The sequence below is a fragment of the Phoca vitulina genome, unplaced genomic scaffold, assembly GCF_004348235.1.
Source record: "Phoca vitulina isolate PV1807 unplaced genomic scaffold, GSC_HSeal_1.0 scaffold55, whole genome shotgun sequence".
Lineage (NCBI taxonomy): Eukaryota > Metazoa > Chordata > Mammalia > Carnivora > Phocidae > Phoca > Phoca vitulina.
The window spans coordinates 7,852,720-7,877,816 of NW_022589758.1; the positions used below are offsets into that span (position 1 = coordinate 7,852,720).

General features: G+C 37.0%; 1 protein-coding gene across 3 annotated transcripts in view; it reads left to right on the forward strand.

Annotated features, from left to right (window-relative positions):
* The window catches only part of MBTPS2 (membrane bound transcription factor peptidase, site 2), a 39,308-nt gene extending 15,198 nt beyond the window's left edge, over positions 1–24,110 (forward strand). Inside the window, exons 5-12 of one of the 3 annotated variants that reach the window (XR_004297627.1) lie at positions 179–306; positions 8,368–8,486; positions 9,390–9,570; positions 17,247–17,341; positions 17,701–17,890; positions 19,364–19,439; positions 20,969–21,568; positions 23,128–24,110. Coding sequence is in view for 2 of the 3 variants with exons in the window: in XM_032389541.1 (XP_032245432.1) it covers positions 179–306; positions 2,463–3,775 (1,441 nt within the window). In the remaining variant the exon portion in view is untranslated. Of the gene's footprint in view, positions 1–178; positions 307–2,462; positions 4,239–8,367; positions 8,487–9,389; positions 9,571–17,246; positions 17,342–17,700; positions 17,891–19,363; positions 19,440–20,968 lie in introns of those variants that run through there. The other 2 variants (XM_032389542.1, XM_032389541.1) reach the window with 2 other exon arrangements.
* The last annotated feature ends 987 nt before the right edge of the window (positions 24,111–25,097 follow it).

Consider the following 25,097-nt stretch of genomic DNA (forward strand, 5'->3'; position numbering starts at 1 on the left):
GTACACTATTGTAAAATTATGAGATAAATATACATCATATATGAGTTTATTTTTCTCAACTGTCCAGAGAGACTTGTTAAGCAAGAATTTAAATCACAGTGGTAAGTTTTAAAATACACTATTAATTTGAAAAATGCAGTACTAGTAGTAAATTCCTTTTTCTTATGTGATTTCTTAGGGAACAAGTTCGATTTAATGGCTTTGGGATTTTTCTCTTCGTTATTTATCCTGGAGCATTTGTTGATCTGTTCACCACTCACTTGCAACTTATATCACCAGTCCAGCAGCTAAGGATATTCTGTGCAGGTAACAAACTTAAATTTCTTTATTCATATGTGTATCATTATGGAAAATATTCACTTCACAAATAAAAACATCTCATCTTTTGGTTGATAAATTCAGTTTGTAAGATTCTCAGTTAAAAGTAATAAAGCAAGGGGCTCTGGGCTGACTGAGTCTGAGGAGCATGCGACTCTTGAGCTTGTGAGTTTGAGCCCCATGTTGGGTGTAGAGATTACTTAAATATTTTTTTAAAAAGTAATAAAGCAAAATAATGTACATTCCAGTGCCTTCAAAAACAACAATTTTAAAAAGGTTGAAAGTAAAATGAACAGGACATACCATGGAAATGTGAACAGGAAATATGACTACATTGTTAGTTAGACATAGGGGGTAACTTAATAATCATAAGGAGGGTAATCCACAGAATGTAATCATTGTGAACTCACTGCATCAAGTAACAAACCATCAAAACAAAAATGGAAAAGATGCAAGTGCAAGGAAAAAACAAAAATGTAATGAAGGAAGCTTATCTCATCTCTTAATACATGGCAAGTAAGTATGAAAAGTCAGATCATCAAAACTCGAATTAGTAAAGTAAAATTCAATAAATATGTCAAACTCTATATCATGACAGTTTCTTTTCAAGTGACCATGAAACATAAAAATTGACCAATTCAGTTCCAAACATAATTGTGGTATATTTAAAAATGATAATGACATAAGTTGTAAAGTTTTGCTAAAAGGAAAATTCACTGTCTTACACAGTTATGAAATAAGAAATGAAAGTAAGTCAGTTAAACATTCAACTGAAGAAGTGAGAAAAGAACTATAAAATAGTTCTGCATGGAGCACTGGGTGTTATGCACAAACAATGAATCATGGAACACTATATCTAAAACTAATGATGTAATGTATGGGGATTAACATAACAATAAAAAAAATTAAAAAAAAAAAAAAGAACTATAAAATAGTTAAGAAGCAATGTAATAAGGATGTAGGTAGAAAATTATAAATTAGGGAAAAAAAAAACCTTAAGCCCAAGAGGTTTTTTGAAGAAAAAAAGGATTATACATGGCAAAAAGCATGTATAGACAGAATGACAACCGATACAGAAAAAACTAAAACAATTATAAAAGTGTTCTTTGTTCATCTCTGCAAAAAATTTTCAAAAACCTGGATAATTAATTAAAAATATAAATGGCATAAACTCCAGAGAAGATAGAAAAAAAATCTAAATAGGCTAATTACAATGGGAGAAATTTAAAAAGTTGATGAAGAATGCCCCTGAAAGTTTCATAGGTGTAATTCTTTCCAATCTTGAAGGAAAGTTGTTTTTTTTTTATTCTAATTTAGTATAAACTTTCCACAGTGCATGGAAGAAATTAAAAAAAAAAAATTAGGCTGATAACATAATATAACACTGATACAACATCTTGTAAAGTACCAAAAACTCTGCATATGGTGTATCTAAACAATGCAAGGATGGTTCAACAATAGGAAATGTATTTGAAAGTGGTAAACATTATTTACCATTAGGGAAAAGTAATCCTCATCTAGCAGATATTGGACTGGGTATTTAACAAAATTCAACATCCATTAATGGCTAAAAAACCAAAAAATTTCCTTAGTAGAAGTAAAAATAGCTGGATACTTCCTAATGGCATAACACTAACAAGCATTCCTATTAAAGGGCAAGACAAGCAATCCCATTATCAATTATCACTGATACCATTAAATGGGTCTCTAAATATGGGCCAGTACAGTAAGAGGGAAGAAAGAAGCAAAAATATTAGGAGTAAGCCTTTTTTTCCAGATACTGTTATATACTTTGGTGGGGGAAGGAAAGGAGAAAAATCAACAGAAATATAGAAGAATTCGGTGAAAAACCTACTTACCGAATTAACATTCAAAAAACAATAGCGTGGCGTTCGGAGTGGGGAGGGGAGGGTGACGTGTGCGTGAGGGCTGGAGCGTGCACGAGCGCGTGAGAGTGAACGTAAGCATGCGCTTGTTGAGGTAGTGGGAAGCGCATGCGCCTGGCGCTCCCAGAAGCCCTCGCGTCTTCCGTGTTCCCGGCGTCCTCGGCCACGACTTCCGCGTTTTCCGCGTCTTCCCGCTCAACCGACCACACCTTCCTCTGGCGCTCGCGCTTTCCTCTGGAGCTCTCGCTTTTCTCTCAGCCTTTAACGCAGCCTTCCAGTCGCCCACCCGCTGCTCAGGAGCCAAAGCCTTTGTGGAGCTCTCAGCCATGGCCTCAAACGACGCTCCCTACATCCCCACAGAAAATTCGGAGGTACTTACAGATATTGTGGAGCTGCACCAGATCCATGTGGAGACCGTCCCAGGAGCGACCGTCCCCGTGGCGGCCGTCCCTGTGGAGACCATCCCTGTGGAGACCATTCATGTGGAGACCATCCCTTTGGAGACCATCCCTTTGGAGACCATCCCTTTGGAGACCATCCCTGTGGAGGCTATGGCAATGGAAACCATCACGGAGTATGAGATTATCAGCGGCAGTTGGGTACACGGTGGCCACCACCATCCGCCTCTGATCGCGCTGCAGCCGCTTATTACCGGCAACCCGAACCAAGGGGACCACGACCAGGAAGTAATCACGGTGCAGACACAGGAGGAAGTGGTGGGCTACTACGAGTCAGACAACCTGCAGGCCAACAGCAATTTCGAGGACCAGATGGTCATGCCGGTTGGTGAAAACAACTGCTTCCAGCAGACCGTGCCTTCCTTGTCAGCTACCACATCATCATCAACCTACAGCCGCAGCAAGAAGCGCAGCAGCCGAAGCAGGAAGGCCAGCGGTAAGAAAAATTACACCACCAGTGAGCCCCAGGCGGGAAGTAGCAACTCGGAGATGGGCCCCAAGAAATGGGAGCAGAAGCAGGTGCAGATCAAAACCCTGGAGGGTGAGTTCGCCGTCACCATGTGGTCCCCAAGTGAGAAAAGAGAGCATGAGACAGGACAGATTGAGAACTCAGCTCCTGATTATTCAGAGTACATGACAGGGAAGAAGCTTCCTCCTGAAGGAATACCTGGTATTGATCTCTCAGATCCTAAACAACTGGCAGAATTTACTAGAATGAAGCCAAGAAAACCCAAAGAAGATGCTCCAAGAACAATAGCTTGCCCTAATAAAGGCTGCATGAAGATGTTCAGGGATAACTCTGCTATGCGGAAACATCTGCACACTCACGGTCCTAGAGTCCACGTATGTGCAGAATGTGGCAAAGCTTTTGTCGAGAACTCAAAACTAAAACGACATCAACTGGTGCATACTGGAGAGAAGCCCTTTCAGTGCACGTTTGAAGGCTGCGGAAAACGCTTCTCCCTGGATTTCAATTTGCGTACACATGTGCGAATCCATACCGGAGACAGGCCCTACGTGTGCCCCTTTGATGCTTGTCATAAGAAGTTCGCTCAGTCAACTAACCTGAAATCTCATATCCTAACACACGCAAAGAACAAAAACAGCCAGTAAAAAGAGCAGACCCTTCTCAAACTTGTGAAGTGTCTTCTAGGAGTGTGATTGCAAATAAATATGCCTCTCTTGTGTATTGCTTCTAAGAAATAATTTTTTTAATGATTCCTACACATCTAAGGGTCATGTTTTGATAGAGTAGTAAAAGTAAAATTTAAAAAAAAAGTATTCCTTTATATAAGATAACATTGTTAAGATGCTATATCTTGTTCTGTAATGCTATTTGAAATACATGGTGTTTTTGTAAAGTTTGGTCCCAACAGGAGGATAATTTATGAACCTCACATCAAAAGACCGTTCTTTATACAACTGTTCTAAAAATGGGGCTTATTTTCAGGTTTGTTAAATATGAAGTTCATGTATTGCCTACAAATTTTTAAAGTTCTGAATTTTCCAAATGTTCGTATTTATACTTTTAGGAATGTGTTTGGTAATTCTTTGTATGTTTTTTCTGAAGGTTGATAATTTTGCTTGCAACAGATTTTCTTTAAAAGAATGAACAATTACATACGTACATAAAGTATTTTCCTGTTTAAAAAAAAGTTATATAGGTTTTGTCTGCTATCTTAATTTTGATTGTATTCTTTGATATAAACACATTTTTCCTAACTTACCTGTATTGATTTCCATAGTATTGAATATTAGATGTGTTTTAATAGTATTAGTCAATTTAAATCTGTTTTAGTCATTTTATTTCCCCAAAATACTGTCGGGTGCTGTTGTCTAGTATAATTTCTCTGCATGTTCAGTTAGTGGTGCTCGGTTGTAGAATATATTGTGTATATATTGACTTTTTAACACTTGATATGTATATCTTGTGTAATAGAAAAAGCAAAAATAAAATACCTCTTCTGAAGAAGGAAAAAAAAACTTGTCTATATGAATACCATAGCTAGAAAATAGAGAAAATGGGGAGGGTGCTACTGGCATCTGGTGGGTAGAGGCTAGGGATGCTGCTAAACATCCTATAGTGCATAAGATAGTTCCCCACATCACAGAATTATGTGTCCTCAAATGCCACTAGTGCCACCGTCAAAAAAACTCTGCTCTAGAAAAAGTAAAAGTTATAACAAAGATTCCTTCGGTATACTTAAAAACAAATCGTTAATGGACAAGAGGTTGTTTAAATAAAGGAAATGTTTATTGCCACTTAGCCATCATGGGCAAATCTGGAATCTAGAGGGGTGATGTTCTACCAGCTGCCTCCCTGACAAGAGAAAAGCTGCCCAGAGAGTCAGGAAGGCAGTGCTGCTCTGTGCCCCCTCTGACTGTTTGGATGGGAAAACAATAGGGTCTGTGCTATGGTTGTGTGGTGGTATTATCCTGATAAGGGAGAAATGGTGAGAGTGCAACTCTCCTCATGGCATTCTTCTCGTGAACTGCCATCCTGAAGAGTTGGGGGAAAGCTGAATTTAACACATGGTAACAATGGCAAATCTAATCAATGTTGGGGTTGGATTATTTTGTGAAATTGTATTGGGACTAGTAATTTGGGGGGCAGTTTATAGCTGTATCCCTAAATTAGTTTCACTAGAGTAAATTCCAGTGGGCAAAAAAAAAGTTTTTGCTTTATTTTTGTTTTTTAAATGAAGCTATGAAAGCAATATAAGAAAACACCAGGTATCTTCTGTAATCTTGAACTGGGAAAGGTTTAATGCAAAGGAGCAATTTGACCACACCAAAATGTAAAATGTCTGCATAGGCAAAACTATAAACCAAGCCAAAAAACAAACTGGAAGAAAAATTGTAATACCTCTTACAAAGGACCAAATTCGGGGGCGCCTGGGTGGTTGGTCGGATAAGCATCTGCCTTCAGCTCAGGTCATGATCCCAGGGTCCTAGGGTCGAGTCCCACATCAGGCTCCCTGCTCAGCGAGGAGCCTGCTTCTCCCTCTCCCCACTCTTGCTCTCTCACTATCTCTCTCTCTCTCTCTCTCAGATAAATAAATCTTTTAAGGGGTGCCTGGGTGGCTCAGTCGGTTAAGCGGCTGCCTTCGGCTCAGGTCATGATCCTGGGGTCCTGGGATCGAGCCCCACGTCTGGCTCCTTGCTCAGCGGAGAGCCTGCTTCTCCCTCTCCCTCTGCCTACTTGTGCTCTCTATTTCTCTGTCAAATAAATAAATAAAATCTTTAAAAAAAAAAAAAAAGACCAAATTCTTCAATATATACATTCAATAATAATATATACAAATTAGTAAAAAAAATGTGAACAGGCAATGGATAGAAATAGTTCTCAACAGAAATACAAATAGTCTTAATAAACATGGAAAATGTACAAGCTTATACTTAAACAAATCACAACAGATTTTACTTTTAACCTAGCAGATGGCAAAATCTAACATTACATAGCATCCAGTGTTATTTACAGGGTAGGGAAACCTATGCCAATTATGAGAACATTAATGCAGACTCCCTGGAAGTCAATTGTTTTTTAAGATTTTATTTATTTGAGAGAGAGAGATAACAAGAGAGAGCATGAGCAGGGAGGAGAGGAAGAAGCAAGCTCCCCACTGAGCAGGGAGCCCAACGCTGGGCTGGGAATGGGTCTCATTCCCAGGACCCTGGGATCAGGACCTGCGCTGAAGGCACTCAACTGACTGAGCCACCCAGGCGCCCCTGGAGGTCAATTCTAATGCACATTTTTTTGACCCAACAATTCCATTTCTATGTAACTTTCCATACCTTCATAGATGCATACTTAATTAGATAACAATATGAACAAAGCTGTTTGTTGCAGCATTGTATGAACAAGTTAAAACAGCCTAAGTGATCATTAGTAGGGAACCTTATAAATAAGTCAATATGTTTTTTAACATGGATTACTCTGTAATGGATATAAGAACTGGGCATTCTGATAAATTAGTAAAGTAATGGATATAAGAAAATAAAGTGGATATAAGAAATGGGATAGATATGAATATGCAAATGAGGGGAAAGTCCAAAGTACATACATGGAAAAGCAAAATAAAATAGTTTTATACCATTGGTATATTTAAAAGATCTCTCTGTGTATAGAACAAAAAAGATTGTTTACCCATTGTGTCCTGGACTAGACTTGCTCTGGATATTTCTGGAATTAAACAACTTAACAACACTTAAAAAAAAAAAAGGTGGAAGAGCATCTTAACAGTGTGAATAAGGTACATGAAACATGTCTTAGCTAGGTATCTGACTACCCTAATAGCTAAAAATAACAATGGCTTAAACTCTCATAAAACATTCCAAATGTAGGTAATTCAGCACTGATATGTTAATTCTATTATTTGGAGGACTCAGGCCCTTTCTGTCTTGTTAGCTCTATTATTCCCAACATCTAGCTTCTATGTCATGGACTCAGGTTTATCTCCATTATAGCTACATTCCAGCCATAAGGACAGTGAAATTCCCATCACCTCCACTCATACCCTTTTAGCCAAAACAGGCATATGGCCATACTCAGCTTCCTGTGAGTATAGGAAATGACTTTGGGTTACATTTCTGTTGCTATAAAACATTGGTTCTCAACCACTGGTGCTGTTACCCTCCTGGAGATGTTTGGAATGTGTGGGGTGTAGGGAGTATTCTTTGGTTGCCTCAGTGAGGGGAGAGTACTAATGGCATTTGGTGGATGGGAGCCAGAAATGCTAAATATCCTATAATGCAAGGGACAGACTTGTACAACTAAGAATTGCAAGGTTCGGAGTGCTAGTAGAGCCCCCACCCTGCCCCATGAGAAAAATTAGTAGAAGAAAGAAAGGCTAGGTATGGAAGAAAAGGGTATCTAGTGATGTGCTAGTGATTATTTAAGCCCTGGCTCTGGAAGGGAGAATGAGGAGCTCTCCATATGTAGCATTTGCTGGTTTCTGTGGTATAATTTCTCCTGCCTTGGCCAATTTCAAGGTGCCAACCCAAAGTCCCTGAAGGAGGAATTAGAAAGAGATGTACACAGTCAGCTGTGGCAAGCTGGTAGGACCGGCCTCCAGCACACCACTGAGTTCACTTTAACCTTCTCTGTATTTAAGAAAAAAAAAAAAAGGAAAGAAAGAAAGAAAATCTCTGTATATATGGTAGAGATGGTTATAGTCTGTGACATGGTGTAAGATACTGTGTTTGGTCCATTGATATTACTCTCCATAATAGTTTAATTCTTAAAACACTCTTTTTCCAAGTACCATTTGAATTTCCATGAACCAGCTCAGCAAGAATGTTTTTTTTATTTCATCTTAACTTTTATTTGAATAGCTTTGAAATTTTTTCCAAAGATCACAAGTATGCTTCAGTTAATGTATACATTTTCTGAAAAGATGAAGCAAGTAGAAGATATTCTCTTTATGTCTTATATATACATTAGAATATATAGATTCTACTAATGTTAAACCATATTAGTATATGGGCTTCTTTATGTGGTATTAACATGCTCATTTTACATTTCAGAATCTGAAATGGAAGAGGCCTCTAACTGAACATTTTTCCTCGGTACTAAAGTAGTTTTATCTGCTTCACAGCTTCTGGTTACTTCATTAATTTATCAGAATGCCCAGGTATTCTGAAGTCCAGATACCTAGATCATTCCTGCCCCTGGTTGAGCTTACTCCTTTTTTTTCTCTTTTCAGGTATCTGGCATAATTTTGTCCTTGCGCTCCTTGGTATTTTAGCTCTTGTGCTCCTCCCTGTAATTCTCTTGCCATTTTACTACACTGGAGTCGGGGTGCTTATCACTGAAGTTGCTGAGGTAAATAATGAGGATTACGTGGGGCATTCGTTTACCAGATTTTATGATGTAGCACTTAGCATTTTATGTTAGGAATGTATATTCAAGTTCTCATATGCAGAATGTTCAGTTTCTCCTGAAGAAATTACTATAATCTTTTTAAGTTGAACAAAATGTTTTTTGAAACCCATTGGCTTTTTAAAAATACTTAAAATTGTTTCTGTTCTGAGTTACAAAGATAGTGTCAAGATTTTCTACCTGTACTTTGTTGATAAAATGCATCGTTTAACTTTACTGTTTATTTTTATAACTGTGCTTTTGAGTCAGATGTCCTTATTCCTAAGTAAGAAGATTGAAACCTAGGCTAGCCAGCCAGAACATTTCATAGGAGCTTAAGTTACTTTCTTCAACTCTTTATTTCACTGCCTTAGACAATAATTACTACAATGGCATCAAGTCTTCTATTCAGACCTTCGGAAGAGGAAAATTACCTTAGTGAGCAACTGGCTCACGTATTCATTGTGCTGATGGTATTGTCTGCATATTTGGGACTGTGTTTAGATAAGGACTTGTCTTACAGTTTTATCCACTGAGGGTATACAAGATAATGAAGGCATCTGATGACTACTTTCACAAAAAATTTTAATCAGCAGTCTGGGAAAAACTTTATCATTTTAATCTTGATAGTTGGCAAGTAGGTTTTTTTTCAGTTATGAAAAATTACGAATCTTGGAAAAGTAACTGTAATTGTTAGGTATTATTTTATTAATGTTCTAGGACTCTACATCTTGGATTCAAAGCTGGCTTATTTTCTGCATTAGTCAAAATATTCTACCTAATTAACTCAGTGTCTTTATTATTTGGTCAGATTAATCATAGCTTGTCTTCATACGTTATCTGATTTGGTTGTACCCTCTTCCCAAGGACTCACCAGCCATTGGACCCAGAGGCCTTTTTGTGGGAGACCTTGTCACCCATCTACAGGATTGCCCTGTTACTAATGTACAAGATTGGAATGAATGTCTAGATACCATCGCCTATGAGCCCCAAATTGGTTACTGTATTAGTGCATCAACTTTACAGCAGTTAAGCTTCCCAGTTAGAGGTGTGTATATTTCTTCAGTATAATATAATGCTTCAAGCAGCAGTACTTGCCATTCACCAATTCTTAGACCATGTCTATAGATGTATTTTGTTCTAATTTCTTTAAAGCAAATCAGTAAAGTAATAATAGGCCCAAACTAGGAAACATTCTTCTTGGTAAGTTGGGTACTAATATTTATATATTGTTGTTGAATTTCTAACTAATTTCATAATATTATATTTGAGTTTTAGGACTCTAGTATCTAATTCTTCACTTAGAAGAACTTGTGTTAAGGCAGCATTCAAGCTCAACCATAACCAATTAACTAAATTCCAGTAATTAAATACCCCCGTGCTGTATGGGTGGTGTCCTATCCAAAGCTATTTGGGGTAGAGTTATTTTATGTAGGCATCTAGAGTAAGTCATTTTGGCATCCAAAAATACACTTTGAAGTCAGATCTTTTGTTCTGTGTAGCAAGTGACAGGTGAAGCAAGTTTATTCTCAGAAGCTGCCAAATTTATTTTGAGTTCTTTCAACTCTGAAAAATCAGCCTCCCAAGTCTTTATACAAAATCATGGGACCCAGATTATTGTCAGTGTTGAAAAACACAAATTATGTTCACAGACTATCTCTTTAAGTCAAGAAATGCCCTGGATGCTTGTCCACATCTACTTGGGGTTAGGAAATATGATAAATAATCAAGAAAAACTTCACTTAAGTACTGTGTGCAAGAATGGCAGAGGAGTAAGAACTGATTTTTAATTTTTTTTCAAATGTAATCTTCCATTTATAATACATTTTTAAGAGCTTTTATTATTGTACAAAGTTTTCAAACATACATAAAAGTCAAGAAAGTAGTATGGGGGTGCCTGGCTGGCTCAATCGAAGGAGCATGCAACTCTTGATCTTGGTCAGGGTTATGAGTTCGAGCCCCACGTTGGGTGTAGAGATTACTTAAATAAATAAAACTTAAAAAAAAAAAAAGAAAGTAGTATAAATGAAATTCCCTGCATCCTTTTCCCAGCTTCAGTAATTATCAGCATTTTGCCAGCTTTTTTATCTAATCAGCCCACTTTTGAGGGGAGTATTTTAAAGCACATCCCAGGCATTGTATCATTTCATCCATGAACTTTAGCATGTCTTTAATATATGATGACTTTTTAAACATGACCATAGTACTGTTATTCACACCTAAGAAAATTAACACCAATTCCTAATACCTAGTTGGTATTCACTTCTTCCTAATTGTTTTTTTCATAGTTGGTTTAAGTTGGATGGTACCTTTTAGTGTCTTTGAACTTGGAACAATTCCCCCTTTGGGAGGGGGCGATATCATTTAAGAAACAGTCATTTGTTTTGTCGAATTGCCCATATTCTGGATTTGTCTGGCTCTGTGTTATCCTTATGATGTTGTTAACATGTTCAGTTATCCCTCAGATTTCCTATAAATGGTCATTAGGTTTAGAGGCTTGCTTAAATTCCGGATCCATTTTTTGAGGGGATGAAAATATTTCATAGTTGTTGCTCACTACTTCCTATTGCATCATATCAGGAGGCACATAGTGTTACACCCTGTGGTAATGTTAACATTGTTCAGTGGGCTAACCTGATTCTTTAAGGTTGAAATATTTATCAATTTTTCTTGTTCTCAAGAACCACTTACCATCTTCCCAAACATTTCAGATGACACAAGGTTGGTATATGACCTATAATGCATTCTTCTCTGAGAAAAATAACACATTATCTCATACTTCTTAAGTCCTTTATCATTTTCCTCCAATTTCTCTAAATTTGGTATAATTTCTATTCAATTACAAAAACCAAACTGACACAGTGATCAAATAAAGTTCTTTCTAGTAGAATTGTTTTATTTAGGATATCTGCATTTCAGATGTTTAAGGTTTTGTCCTTTTCCTGTCATACAGAATGGAAATGAAAATATTCACTGAAATACTCTGAAACTCTTTTTAACTTTCTGAGTATTTCACTTTTATGAGTCATATGCTGTATTTTGGAGGTATTTGTGTAAAAACCTAAAGCAGGTATTATTCTTTCCACACTAATAAAAAAAAAATCAGTCCCAAAATAATTCTTCAATATCTATTTAATCTCCTTAGGAGTGACTGTATTAGGATACATGTTTATTCTACATGATGACTGTGTCTGATAAACCTGTACCTCTATTTAACCATTTTAAAATGGAGTACATATGGGCACCTGGGTGGCTCAGTCGTTAAGCGGCTGCCTTCGGCTCAGGTCATGATCCCAGATCAAGTCCCACATCAGGCTCCCTGCTCAGCGGGAAGCCTGCTTCTCCCTCTCCCACTCCCCCTGCTTGTGTTCCTGCTCTCGCTGTCTCTGTCTCTGTCAAATAAATAAATAAAATCTTTAAAAAAATAAAATAAAATAAAAAAATAAAATGGAGTACATATATTTAGCCAACTTACAGGAATCTTAATGACTATAAATGTAACTTTAAATAAATACCAGATTAATTTTAATGGCAGACTTGACCACTGGGGCTGTGGACATTTTTTTTTTTTTAAAGATTTTATTTGACAGAGAGAGACACAACAAGAGAGGGAACACAAGCAGGGGGAGTGGGAGAGGAGGAAGCAGGCTTCCCGCAGAGCAGAGAGCCCAATGTGGGGCTCGACCCCAGGACCCTGGGGTCATGACCTGAGCCGAAGGCAGATGTTTAACGACTGAGCCACCCAGGCGCCCCGGCTGTGGACATTTTTAAGAAAGCTATGCATTAATAGTATTTTACATGTATCTAGGTACGTTTTTTTTATCCTTCATTATAAACATTGGGGAAACATACAGCTAAATACGGTAATACAAAGTGGCCAATAATCCAAAAGTGATTTGCGTTCATTTTGGAGTGGAATTTAGTATACATAATTAAAATTCTACGAAATTATACCACTGCAGAACAATAAAGCCACCTTGGAAAGATCTGACCCTGGATGTGCATGTAAGCTGTCCCAACCAATCATATCTGGCCACTTATCTCTCACGGGTATATTATTAAATTTTTTAAAATATAATTAAGCAGACTGGATGTTCTTCTTAAAATATTAATAGATTTCTGTCAAATTAGAAAAATATGGTTAATCCACCTTATGAAATTGTTTAGACCTACTTTTTCTTCTGTTAATCCTTTCCTTTTTTTCTTTCCTGAAAGCATTGTCTTGCGTAAGAAAGACTATACTCAACAAGTCCACCATTTGAACTACATTTTCAGGAGCATGAGATTGAAAACTAAAGGCAACTGCTCCCTAAAATGAAGCTTTGAGCTCAGATTCAGACATCCCCCTTGAACAGCCTATATTCCTTTTCAGAGGAGGCAAGGGTACATCCCTGTAACTGCCTGGGAATGAGAATATTGTCCTGTCCTACATATCTTTAACTCAAGTGAGAAAAGACCTTTCCCCACCTGGTTTAAGATAATAAAAGGAAAATTTCAGGAAGCCTTTCCATATATTTTGAGTACCCAGATTGTTTTTATGCCTAAATCTTCTTTAATGTTTGGAGTAAAGTATCTGTTTTTCCATTGTGAATGTCAAGTTATGATCCAAAGTTTTTTTGCTATCCTAAAGTGAAGAGAGAATGTGTGTGTGTGTGTTTATAATTTTTTAGCTACTGGTTACTAGGTGATGCTGGTATAAATTCTGCTGTGGAACTAAGAATAAATAATTAGGCTTGTCTCCCTGTGTTGGAGCTCTAACTACATTTATATATTTAATAAACTAGAGTAAGAAAATTGTTCAGTTCATTTTAGTAATATAGAAAGTAGTGGGGACTATGAACTATAGATTGAAAAAGTCTCTTCTTTCCAGCCTTATTCTAAAATTAACCTCTGGTGGGGTACCTCGCTGGCTCAGCCGGTAGAGCCTGCGACTCTTGATCTCAGGGTTGTTAAGTTCGAGCCCCACATTGGGTGTAGAGAGTACTTTTTAAAAAAAAAATTTAAAAATATAATAAACCTCTGGTCTAGACTATTCTTTGGAGGCTGGACTATTTCTACAGCTTTGTTTTGAGGCCCATCTTAGGGTATATTCAGAATATGCAGGTTGTCCCTATAGTAGAATTCTAAAACTGATCTGTTCTTGAATTACCTAATTGTCTCCCAGACTGAGGAGATTTAAGGGACAATTCTAATCTTCCAGAGTTAAATTCAACCTATGAATGCCTCGGGGGCCTCTCAATGCAGTCTTGAGCGCTCTTTGTAAAGTAGAATTAGATTGGCCTCTCATGCTTAATAAAAGTATGGACACTAGTGTGAAAATTGTCTGTGGCATCCCCATCTTATAGGTTAAGAATTGAGTTACAGAAATTGGCTTAGCAACTTGTCCTTAAATGTGACCCAGTAGAAAAGATTCTAATACAACTTTTTTTAACAGATAAACAGAGAAATATCAAATTTACTTCTCAAATCACAACAAAATATTTAACTCTTTATTGGAAAATTCTGTTTGTCAAGAGGTATTTAAACTTTTCAGGATGGCCACAGCCATGGATTTATGTTTGGGTTATAGTAATCACCATAGGAAGAGGCCATAACGTAGAGGTTACAAATTGGTGGTAGCCCAGAGGCCAAATCCAACCTCGGCAGATGTATTTGGTTTGGCTTACATGGTATTTTTTTTAATATTAATTAGATGCCAATAACAAGAGGTTTCATATGAAAGTACAGATTTCAGATTTCTTTTGGAATAAAATAGATGATCTGTGGAATCAGGCCCCCAAGTTGAGTAGCCTTACTGCTCACCCCTTAAAGCAGGATATATATTTTCTAATTCATCACAGTCCCAACACTTCCTATTTTTGCCAAAACTATCCACTTCATTTATTTGCTTCCTGGTTGGCCCCTTTAAGCATTTGTGTTACCAGACATGCTGTATCAAAAGTGATATCAAATTACTGACTTTCAATTCTGTATTGTGTACATTCCTCCAAGAAAAGTTAGTGATCAAACATCAGATGTAAATTTTCTAAATAATTACTAATACAAAGGCAAATGGCATAGAACATCATTTATGTATTCAGTGTATATTGAGTTATGCACCTTATGTAAGATTGAGAAACTTTTTTTCTCAAGGAGCTCAATCTAGTCAAAGATATAGACCATGTGATAGGGATTAAGGAGTGTACTTGTGATGAGCACTGGGTGATGTATGGAAGTGTTGAATTACTATATTATATACCTGAAACTAGTATTACACTGTATGCTAACCAATTGGAATTTAAATAAAAACTTTTTAAAAAAAGAAGCAGACCATGCCCATATTATTACAGTACAAGGTTAACTGTACCGTAATGACAGGAATTGGTGGGAGTTATGGGAGTTGGTGGCAGTCAGTCTTGACTGAGAAGATGAGGGCAGGTTTCATAATAGCAGCCCTTCAGTTGGGCCTCAGCAGTGAGTTTAATTTCAGGAGGCCAAGACAGAAATGAACCTTGGTACCATAGACTAGAAAGTGGTCAGGGAACTGCTAGTAATTTGGTTCAGCAAGATAATAGTATGAGATAAGGTGATAAAAGAACAGAAGTCTCTCTAGTCTCTCTATTTTAGTCTGTGGAATTTAGACATTATTTGGGAGCAGTGCAATCTTTGGAAGTTTTGAATTAGAGGAGTTAACATTCTCGTAGTTCTACATTGGAAGGTTAATCTGAAGCATTCAGTATGTAAGAAAGGCTTGCATATGCTAGCTAGCTGGTGAGCAAACAAGACAACTAGGATTCTTCAAATGGGTCAGATGAGAGGAAATAGAATCTACATTCGAATGGGAATATATAGGTGGAAAAATAATAAGGAGGTTAAAATTGGTGGGACTTGGCAACTGATCAGAGAGAACACTGAAATTGTAGCCTGTATTGGTAAACAATAAAAAATCCTAAACAACTTTTTGCCTTATACTTTATAATTAGGGCTGATGAATGATTACAGGCACAGGTTTGTCTGTGCCATTAGATATTCACAGTTTGCTTTCATATTTCAGAGACGACTTATTATCCAAAATTTAAATACGTATTCAATTATGCTAAGAAAACAAAACTACCCACACAGCCAAGCAATGCAGAGGAGAAACTGATTTATCAGCCAGTTTGTTTCATCTCTGTTTTGTTCTTCGTTTTATGTTGGCCAAGGAGAGATAGTGACAGTCTAACCAATACAAGATGTCTTCCTCAAATAACCTAGTTTTTCTTTTCTTTTTTTTTTTTTAAAGTAGGCTCCCCACTGGGGTGGAGCCCAATGCAGGGCTTGAACTCAAGACCCTGAGATCAAGACCTGCGCTGAGATCAAGAGTCAGAAATTTAATGGACTAAGTCACCCAGGCACCCCTCAAATAACCTAGTTTTAAAAAAACCGTTTTGGGGTGCCTGGCTGGCTCAGTCAGTAGAGCATCTGACTCTTGATCTCAGGGTCGGGAGTTCAAGCCAACTGTTGGGTGTAGAGATCACTAAAAAAAAAAACTGTTCAAAAACAAACAACAACTGATGGCAAAAATATAAAATCCTTATAAAATCACATTGCATATCAACTAACATTTTCATGCCAGTGTTCCTGAAGACATTCTTGTAATAGAAAAGCTTTTTGTGGTACTAGAAAAATGTACTTTTTTTTTTTTTTTTTTGTAATTCTCTGGTAACTTTGCTCTTGAGTCTATCTTCCTCAGCACATCTGAGTATGGTAGTGTGAATATAAGATTCTAAGTTTAATTGGTCCCTGCTACACATCGATTTATGCTTTACAGGTTTGGTATGCTGAATGCAGGAAACCTTCCAAAATAAATACATGGAAATAATTTTTTATCCCACCTGTATCAGTGACTTAGTTTTCTTATTCTGCCCTAGAGACAAGTGAGGCAGTCTACCAAAGAACTTTTAAAAATAAATGAATAATGGGAATAAATAGTTGCCCTGTTTCCATTCCAAAAATGGTAACTGGATTACTGGTAGGCTGGCAAATATTGCACATCTCTGGGGTCAAATTGGGCTGCCCTGATTTTATGAGGAAAGCCCCAAGGTAAGCATGGAGGTAAGATAGATATTTGATATAATAGTGATTTTACGGATGAGAGTCTCTTAGGCATCCTCTCGCCCACTCTGCTAACACTAGAACGCAGGAACTCAGTCGTAATCCTGGATCAGTAGCATTAAAGCCACTAATAGTGGCTCATTAAATATTTGTGCTTGACCTGCTGGAGTCATTGCAAAACCTACTGAGACCCTGGAACTCCAGCTTTATTTGTAGGTAAGTTTATGTGAAGACAGGTAACCGAGGGGAAGTACTGCTTCTTGATTCCAAACTGGATACATCTCTTTTTGTAATATCATGTCCTTATTTGTACCATAAAATCACTGCAGCAAGTAGCCTGTCAAACTGAACTCTGAATCATATAGTTGTTTCCAAATTTGTGTGCATTTTACTTACTCTTTTTGTCTTTTTTTTTTTGTGGTTCTTTTTTTTTTATTATGTTAATCACCACACATTACATCATTAGTTTTTGATGTAGTGTTCCATGATTCCTTGTTTGCATATAACACCCAGTGCTCCATTCAACATGTGCCCTCTTTAATACCCATCACCAGGCTAACCCATCCCCCCAGCCCCCTCCTTCTTGAAAGCAAAATTTTTATTACAAATGTACTTCTGTATAACAGATTCTAATAAATTATTTCTCTTTAGCATACAAACGGCTAGATGGTTCGACCGAATGCTGTAATAATCACAGCCTCACAGATGTGTGCTTTTCCTACAGAAATAACTTTAATAAGCGTTTGGTGAGTTATCCCTGAAGCAGTCTTGCTTGTCTGATATAATTTTTACAAAATAATCATATAGAACTAAAATGGAATCTATGAAAATTTTACCTTTTGCTTTGTGTCGTTTTATTAAAATTTCTACATTTCACTTGTCACATTTCATCTGAGAATCTTTAACAATTTATAGCTGTAATATCTTATTTGGCCGAAGTGGAATACTTGAATCTAATTTATAGTAGGTGCACATAAATGGCATTTCTTCTATATGAATTTTGTTCCTTTTATGCTCTGTGACATAAAAGATATTAAAGAGCTGTAACTTTCTGGTTTTCTTGTTAGTAAATTATTTTTAGTATTGACTAATATTTTGTTCATAGCACACATGTTTACCTGCCCGGAAAGCAGTTGAAGCCACACAAGTTTGTAGAACCAATAAAGATTGTAAAAAAAGTTCAAGTTTCTGTATAATACCTTCTTTGGAAACTCATACTCGCTTAATAAAAGTGAAACATCCACCTCAAATTGATATGTTGTATGTAGGCCATCCACTGCACCTTCACTACACAGGTGAGTATTTATTGTGGTCGACCCTCAGAAAATCATTAAGATGCCATATATTCTCCATGATAGAAACTCAGTACAAATCCTGTGTTAATTTTATTTATTATAAATGTGACCACTTTTCAAAGTCTTATTAACTTGTTGTTAAGCATTGCGTGAAATTTACCATTAGGAAAATAATCTGAATTTATGAAGCGAGATGGAGCTGAATCCCATGTCTGCCTGTGGAGAGTGATGTATTTTCTTTCCACCACCGTTTATGCCCAAGTCACATAGATGATTTCTCAGATATTCTCTGAGAGTTTACTAAATCTATCCAAGCTCCCAAAACAGTGGCAAGAGCAACATACCCCAGAGAATGCCAAGAGTCATCATGATAAGACTATAATTTGTGTATAACACATTAATTTTATATGAATATAATTTTCAAAACTGGGCCAGCATAATTGTTTTAACAGTGGCTACATGATTGGACTAAATAGATAGCTTCTCCATATGGCTGAAGATTGTATGGTCCAACTCATTTTGTAGAACAAGAATTTTTTAAGTTCCTTTTTTTGTAACAGTTGTATTGAAATATAATTCACATACCATATATTTGACCCTTTTAAAGTATACAATTGAAGAGTTTTTAATATATTCAGAGTTGTGCCACCATCACCAAATCTAGTTCTAGAATATTTTCATCACCCCAAAAAGAAACCCCATATCCATTAAGCAGTCAGTTCTTATTTCCCCCCAACCCCCCCCACCTCTTGGCAATCACTAATCTACTTTCTCTTTCTATAAGTTTGCCTGTTCTGCACATTTCATATAAGTAGAATATTTTGTGACTGACTTCTTTCACTTAGCGTAATGTCTTTAAGGTTCATCCATGTTGTAGCATGTGTCAGTATGTCCTTCCTTTTTAGGGCCAAATATTCCATTCTATGAACATACCACATTCTCTTTATTCACTCATCAGTTGATGAACATGTAGGGTTTTTTTTTTGTTTTTGTTTTTGTTTTTTTTGAACATGTAGGTTTTATGTTACTCTTTAAAAGGCTCTCCCATTGCTTTATAGTCATATCCTGAGATACAACCTGGGTCATTCTTCTTATTTATTAATAGTTACAGTGAATGTGATTTTAAGGTTATATCTCTTTGAAGGATAAGGACTCTTGATAAATTCTGGCATAGTTTTTAAGTCAGTCTCTGTATTTAGTAGTCATACTTGGTATATAGTCAGTTTTATCTTATTCTCACCTCCAAATGTAAGTACACACTGGGACATGAATTTCTGTATTCCGCTATATTTATTAGGTGTTCTAGAATAATTGTTTTTATATGTGGGGCATATAGGCTGCCTGCATATGTTTGGCAAGGGCTTTCTCAACCAATTTAATAGGCTAGCCTAATTTTTGACCATATGGAAAAATTTTTATAATACTGTTGCTTATCTGTATGAACAATATTCATTCCTTGTTTTTCTTTTTTAGTAAGCATCACCAGTTTTATCCCACGTTTCAATTTTCTAAGCATAGATTTGCCTGTGGTTGTGGAGACATTTGTCAAGTATCCTTTCTGGTGTGAAGAATGTTTTTAAAAGTGTTACTTGGAACATGATCAGGCTTACCTTGAATAGAGCATGCATAGACCTTACAAGTACCGATTGATTGCTAACAATTAAAAAGGAGACTTTAAAGTTGAAAAAGATCAGATTGGGTACCTAGGAGGGAAGAAGTCATGGGAGAGAGATCGATGGGGGAAGGAGAAAAGTTAAGATATGGAAGGAAGGGAACCCAGACTATAAATTGAGAGTTGAGTTTACAGATCTAAGACCCTTTAGTAAGTTTATAAAGAATGAAAGCTTCAGTTACTACCACGGTGATGAATTCTGCCCCTTCTGAGCCTGTTAGCTCTGACTAAGTGGAGGAATGAGTAAGGGAGATCGAACTGGTTTCCACTATTAAAATAGCAGTTCAGAGGACAAAATCTTGTGTTCTTTAGCATATTCAGTTTGAATGTAAAACTTGGTTTTTTAAAATTCATCATTATGAAGAATCTGAACAAACCGAACAATTTGTAAGGGTTCTTTATTTTTGTCACTTTTTTTTTTTACTTTCTAGATTTTAAGTTTATTTCTAAGCATGGATCTTTTTTGTTTTTCTAATTCCAGTGTAGTTAACATTACAGTGTTATATTAGTTTCAGGTGCACAATACATATTTTTGTCGCTTTCAAATCATTTTCATTTCCTTCCTCAATAATTTGCAAAAAAATGAAAGGGAAAACAAATGAGCAGCTACTGAAAAATATGTACAACCAAGATTGTACCTTGTAGATTACACCTTTGTCTCAGAGATTTATGATAGACATAAGCTTATAGATGATAATAAAATAGAGTGATGTTATAGTTATATTTATGCTATAACCTTATAGATAATAGTAAAATAGAGTTGAAGCGGCCAAAATCTTTATGTTTCCTAAGATAAGTTAATACTTTGTAAGGATCAAAAAGTGATTTTCCCTTATTTCTAATTGCTTCCACATTCCTTTCCCTCCTTGTGTCATTAGAGGATTACAAAGACTCTGTCTTTCTCTGAGTTTGTTATAGATTGCCTTAGTTTACAAGTGGTTGCCCTTTATTTTTCTAGTCAAGGTTTTTGAGCTTTGAAATAATATAAATAATTTGTTTGAAATAGTAGAGATCTGGGGTGCTTAGGTGGCTCAGTCAGTTGAGCGGCCAGCTCTTGGTTTTGGCTCAGGTCATGGTCTCAGGGTTGTGGGATCAAGCCCCTCATGGGGCACCTTGCTCAGCAGGAAGTCTGCTTCAGGATTCTCTCTCTCTCCCCCCGCCCCTCCCCCCTGCTTCACCCATGCACCCTCACTCACTCTCTCTAAAATAAATAAATAAATCTTTTTTAAAATAAATAAATACCAGGATCTAAGAAGGAATATCCTGTACTGGTGGGCAGAAATTTAAAGAAAGGAGGGAAGTCAACTATGATCTCAAATGCAGTCCTAGTAAAATATCTTCTTCTGACTATTAGATATGTTTTCCACTCAGACTTCACAGTCGGCTCCTTAACTCATTTTAACCAGGTACCTGATTTCCCTCTCAGGAGCTCTAGCTATTGTTAATGCAGTGCCCTGCTTTGCTTTGGATGGTCAGTGGATTTTAAACTCTTTCCTAGATGCTACCCTTACCTCAGTGATTGGAGACAATGATATCAAAGATCTGATAGGATTTTTCATCTTGCTCGGTGGTAGTGTACTTTTGGCTGCCAACGTGACCCTGGGACTCTGGATGGTTACAGCACGGTAATAGTTGCACTCATCTTGCAGAATGATACTTCATATGAAATAGAAAGCATTTCCTTAAAATTATGTTTTAACCAACGACTTTAAGCTCCTCCTGTATCAGAATATCCAAACTCTGGGATGGGGGATAAACAGAAGAAATGAAAGGCATAGTCTCTGACTACATCCGACTTTTAAAGACTGAACTTAACAAACTTCAGATGCTTGTGGAACAATTTCTAAACAAGTGAAAATTCATGTTAAACCATTTTGTGTGACTACATATCATATTGCAGTAGTGTAAGGGAGAACAGAATTGGGTGGAATTAATCAGGGAAAACTTTTTGAAAAAGCATCATTAATCCAGATTTGAAGAAGACCAGACTCTGGCCAAGTGGAAGGGTGAGCATTTTCTTGGCCTATATCTCTTGTCCTTTTTCTTAGTTGGAAAAGTATTTTAAGATTTATTGGTATATTATTTTGTACTCTGACAACTGAGGTCTGATTACAATTAATAAAATTCTATGAAAGAATCTGCTGACATGAAAGGGAAAATCTTTGTCAAATGATACCAAATAGGTGAACAAAGTAGGAAGTAGGGCTTACAATGATAAATGCTTTGCCCCACAAGAGTTGCCTCTTTGATAATGTGTCCCCATATGCTCCTAAAGCAGCACTGTGTTCTGACCTTCAGACTGAGCTACAAGAAGTATCTTCCACTTGCAGCATGTGAGTTGAGGAAGTTAAAGTTGAGCGTGAGAACTGAGCTTCGTCTTCTAACATCACGAGACAGATCTGCTGCAGTCCTGGTTACCATTCTCTACAGAGTTTTGAAGCTCGGAACCTTTCCAGGGTAGACGTTTTCTCTTGTGCTGCTGGGGTTATCTGGGGCCTAGGTCCTGGGTTCCTGTCTTCAAGGAGCAACTACCTTAAGCTCTCAACCGTACTCTGTTCTCACCAGCAGCTTCCATGTTTCTCTGTATTGAGTAATTAAACACCTAGTCCTTGTTTTCCATCTTTCTCCTAAGCTACCTCTGTGGGTCCACAGAAGACTTGGTAGTACAGTGAGAATGGCTACACATGAGTACAGATGTGGATTTGCCAGAGCCTGGGAACTGACTCTTGAGCCCAAAAGAGCCCTGAGTAGTTCAAGGTCTTTTGGACTGGAGCTGGAGCCCTGGAAGATCCAGGAAGTCACCAGGCCACTGTGAACTCTTGGTCTTCTAAGTGTCTGAGCGTGCTGTTCTTTGATGAAAAATATGTGCTTCCCTCATACACTCAAGAACATTAACAACTGTGTACCTAACTTTTTCACTAAGTGAGGCATTCCATGGGGTTCACCTTTTTCTGATCATTGCGCTGCACTTCAGGCAATAAAGGTTTTTAATCATTTTTAAGAAACTTTTTAGACTGTATGCAAGTTTGCCTGCCTTCTTAAATAGAAATTATTTATTGAGTATAATGTTAAGATTTTATTAATGACTTGAGGTCATCAGTTAAACCATACAAGTTTTCGTTTATCCCAGAAAAAAGGTGGTTGTTCTATTCTTAGGTAGATAGTGATTCAGGATCAAAGTCTTAGCAGAGAGCTCAGACCTGTTTAGGTAGTAGAGCTTGGGGAATGCCATGAAATACTTGCATAATTAATTTGATTACATGAACTATGCAGTTTACTAATGAATATGTCGTATATGTGCAGATCAGTTTTTTAAAACAGAAAAAAATTTAAATAGAGGAACTCCTACCCATTAACTTCTTTTTCTGGGTGGAAAAAAAACAACAACTGCAACAACAACAACCAAACACCTCATTTTCTTGTAGCATTTGAACATCTTTGTCTCTTGCTTCATAGGGTCAGGCTTTGAGAACCACTCTTATTAGGATAATGAGCAGATCAGTCACATTTGTATAGAAATGGCCTCATCATGTAAAAAAGGAAATGTTGTCTGTTGTCTCTTCAGCTTGATTGTTGGCACTTCTGGAGCAAGGACCATGCCATACTCATCTTTGCATCCCTGGCACAGTGCATGAGACATCATAAATACTTAATAAACATGGTTGAATGGATGATGAATACTGGTATTTATGGATTAGAAAAGCATGTTTCTATTTAAGTAAGCTATGAATAGTATTATTGAATATTTACTGTAAATATGTTAACAAAAAAATAACTTGGAAGGTCTTTGTGTCCCTAGTATATTATCATCTTTATGAAAATAATCCATTTTGGTTACTGTAGAGCAATTAGAAAAATGAATTACTTTGAGGATTTGAAGAAAATGTGCTTTCTGTGTTGTCACGTTCAACAGTACAACTTTATTTTCAGTGTTCCTACTCTGTGTTGTTTACATTTTCAACAGTTTTTTTTAACTCACCTACAATATGTAAAGAACGTATATATTCTTTTCATCTCAGTTTGAAAAGACATGCGTTAAACTTGACCTTTTGATGATCGCTCTTATAAGGTCATTGTCTTCTATTCTAACAGCAAATTTTAAACAAGTACTTCATGGATACATGGCTTTCAGTCATCAGTTTGTCCTATGGTATTTATTGAATGTCCACATACTAATTGATGGTGCACAGGTATTTTTTTCTACAGATCTTTTGACTGTGCTGTAATTCATTCTTAGTATTCAAGTTGAAGATACCATAGTTGCTGGCATTTGATGTTTAGCAATAAAACAATAAATGTGTACCAGCACTCTATGTTTTATCATATTTATGTGTTGTCTTTTTTCAAAAAAAACTATTCTATCAAAAGTGTTCCCTTTACATACAGTATGATCTTTGTTGTTTTAAATTCTTGTTTCTAAAAGCAGCCTTCAGTTTTCACTCAAGCAGTCCTTATATGAAAGTTGTTGCCAGCCACAGAAGGAAGTCTTTTTTTTTTTAAGATTGTATTTATTTATTTGAGAGAGAGAGAAAGCGAGAGAGAGCACAAGCAGTGGGGAGAGGGAGAAGCAGGCTCCCCACTAAGCAGGGAGCCTGACGTGGGGCTCAATCCTAAGACCCTGGGATCATGACCTGAGCCGAAGGCAGACACTTAACTGACTGAGCCACCCAGGTGCCCCAAAAGAAGTCTTTTTTAAATAAGATTCCTGAGCTCTTACTAGTGTTTTGGAAATGGCCTGTTTATGGATGAAGAAAGAGGACTATCACGTTTCCTTTCAATAGTGTCTGACAGAAGTCTTCTCTAAGTTAGTCTGTTTCTTAGGAATTCATGGAAAAGTATTTCAACTCTGACATTTGGTTCGTCTTGACCTTTTGCTCTAGCACTTCCTCCCTTGTCCACAGGACCAGCCTCAATCTCTCTCTCCCTCTCTTTTTCTCTCTCCCCCTCCCACTCTCTCTCTCTTTCCCTCTCTATGCCCCCCCCCCCCCCCCCCACACACACACACAGGCACATAATCTCTTTCTAGATTACCTAAAATCCAGATAAAATAGGCTGGAAATTTAGCCCAAATCCTGATTGGCTAGCATCATTCCACGCCTCCTTTTTGCCTCTGATCCCATTCTACTACAGTTAAGAGCCACAAGACTAGATGACTGATTATCTAAACCACTTTTTTTTTAGCAGCTTGAGATAGAATTAAATACCATAAAATTCACCTGTTTAATGTGTACAATTCACTGTAAACTCTTTTTCTTTTAATGACTACTCAAACAATAGTATACATAGGCTTTAGTATAATCTAACCTTTTAAGCAAATGAGCATGTGATAAAAGACGGGGAAGAAAGAAAATGTTTCATTTATTTCACAGCTTTTAACTCTGAGGTGGTTTTCAGTACTGGAATAGAGTTGAATAACAAATCATTTTTAAGGTTAAGCATGTAGAGGGGTGCCTGGCTGGCTCAGTCAGTAGAGTATGCGGCTCTTGATCTTGGGGTTGTGAGTTCAAGTCCCATGTTGGGTGTAGAGATTACTTA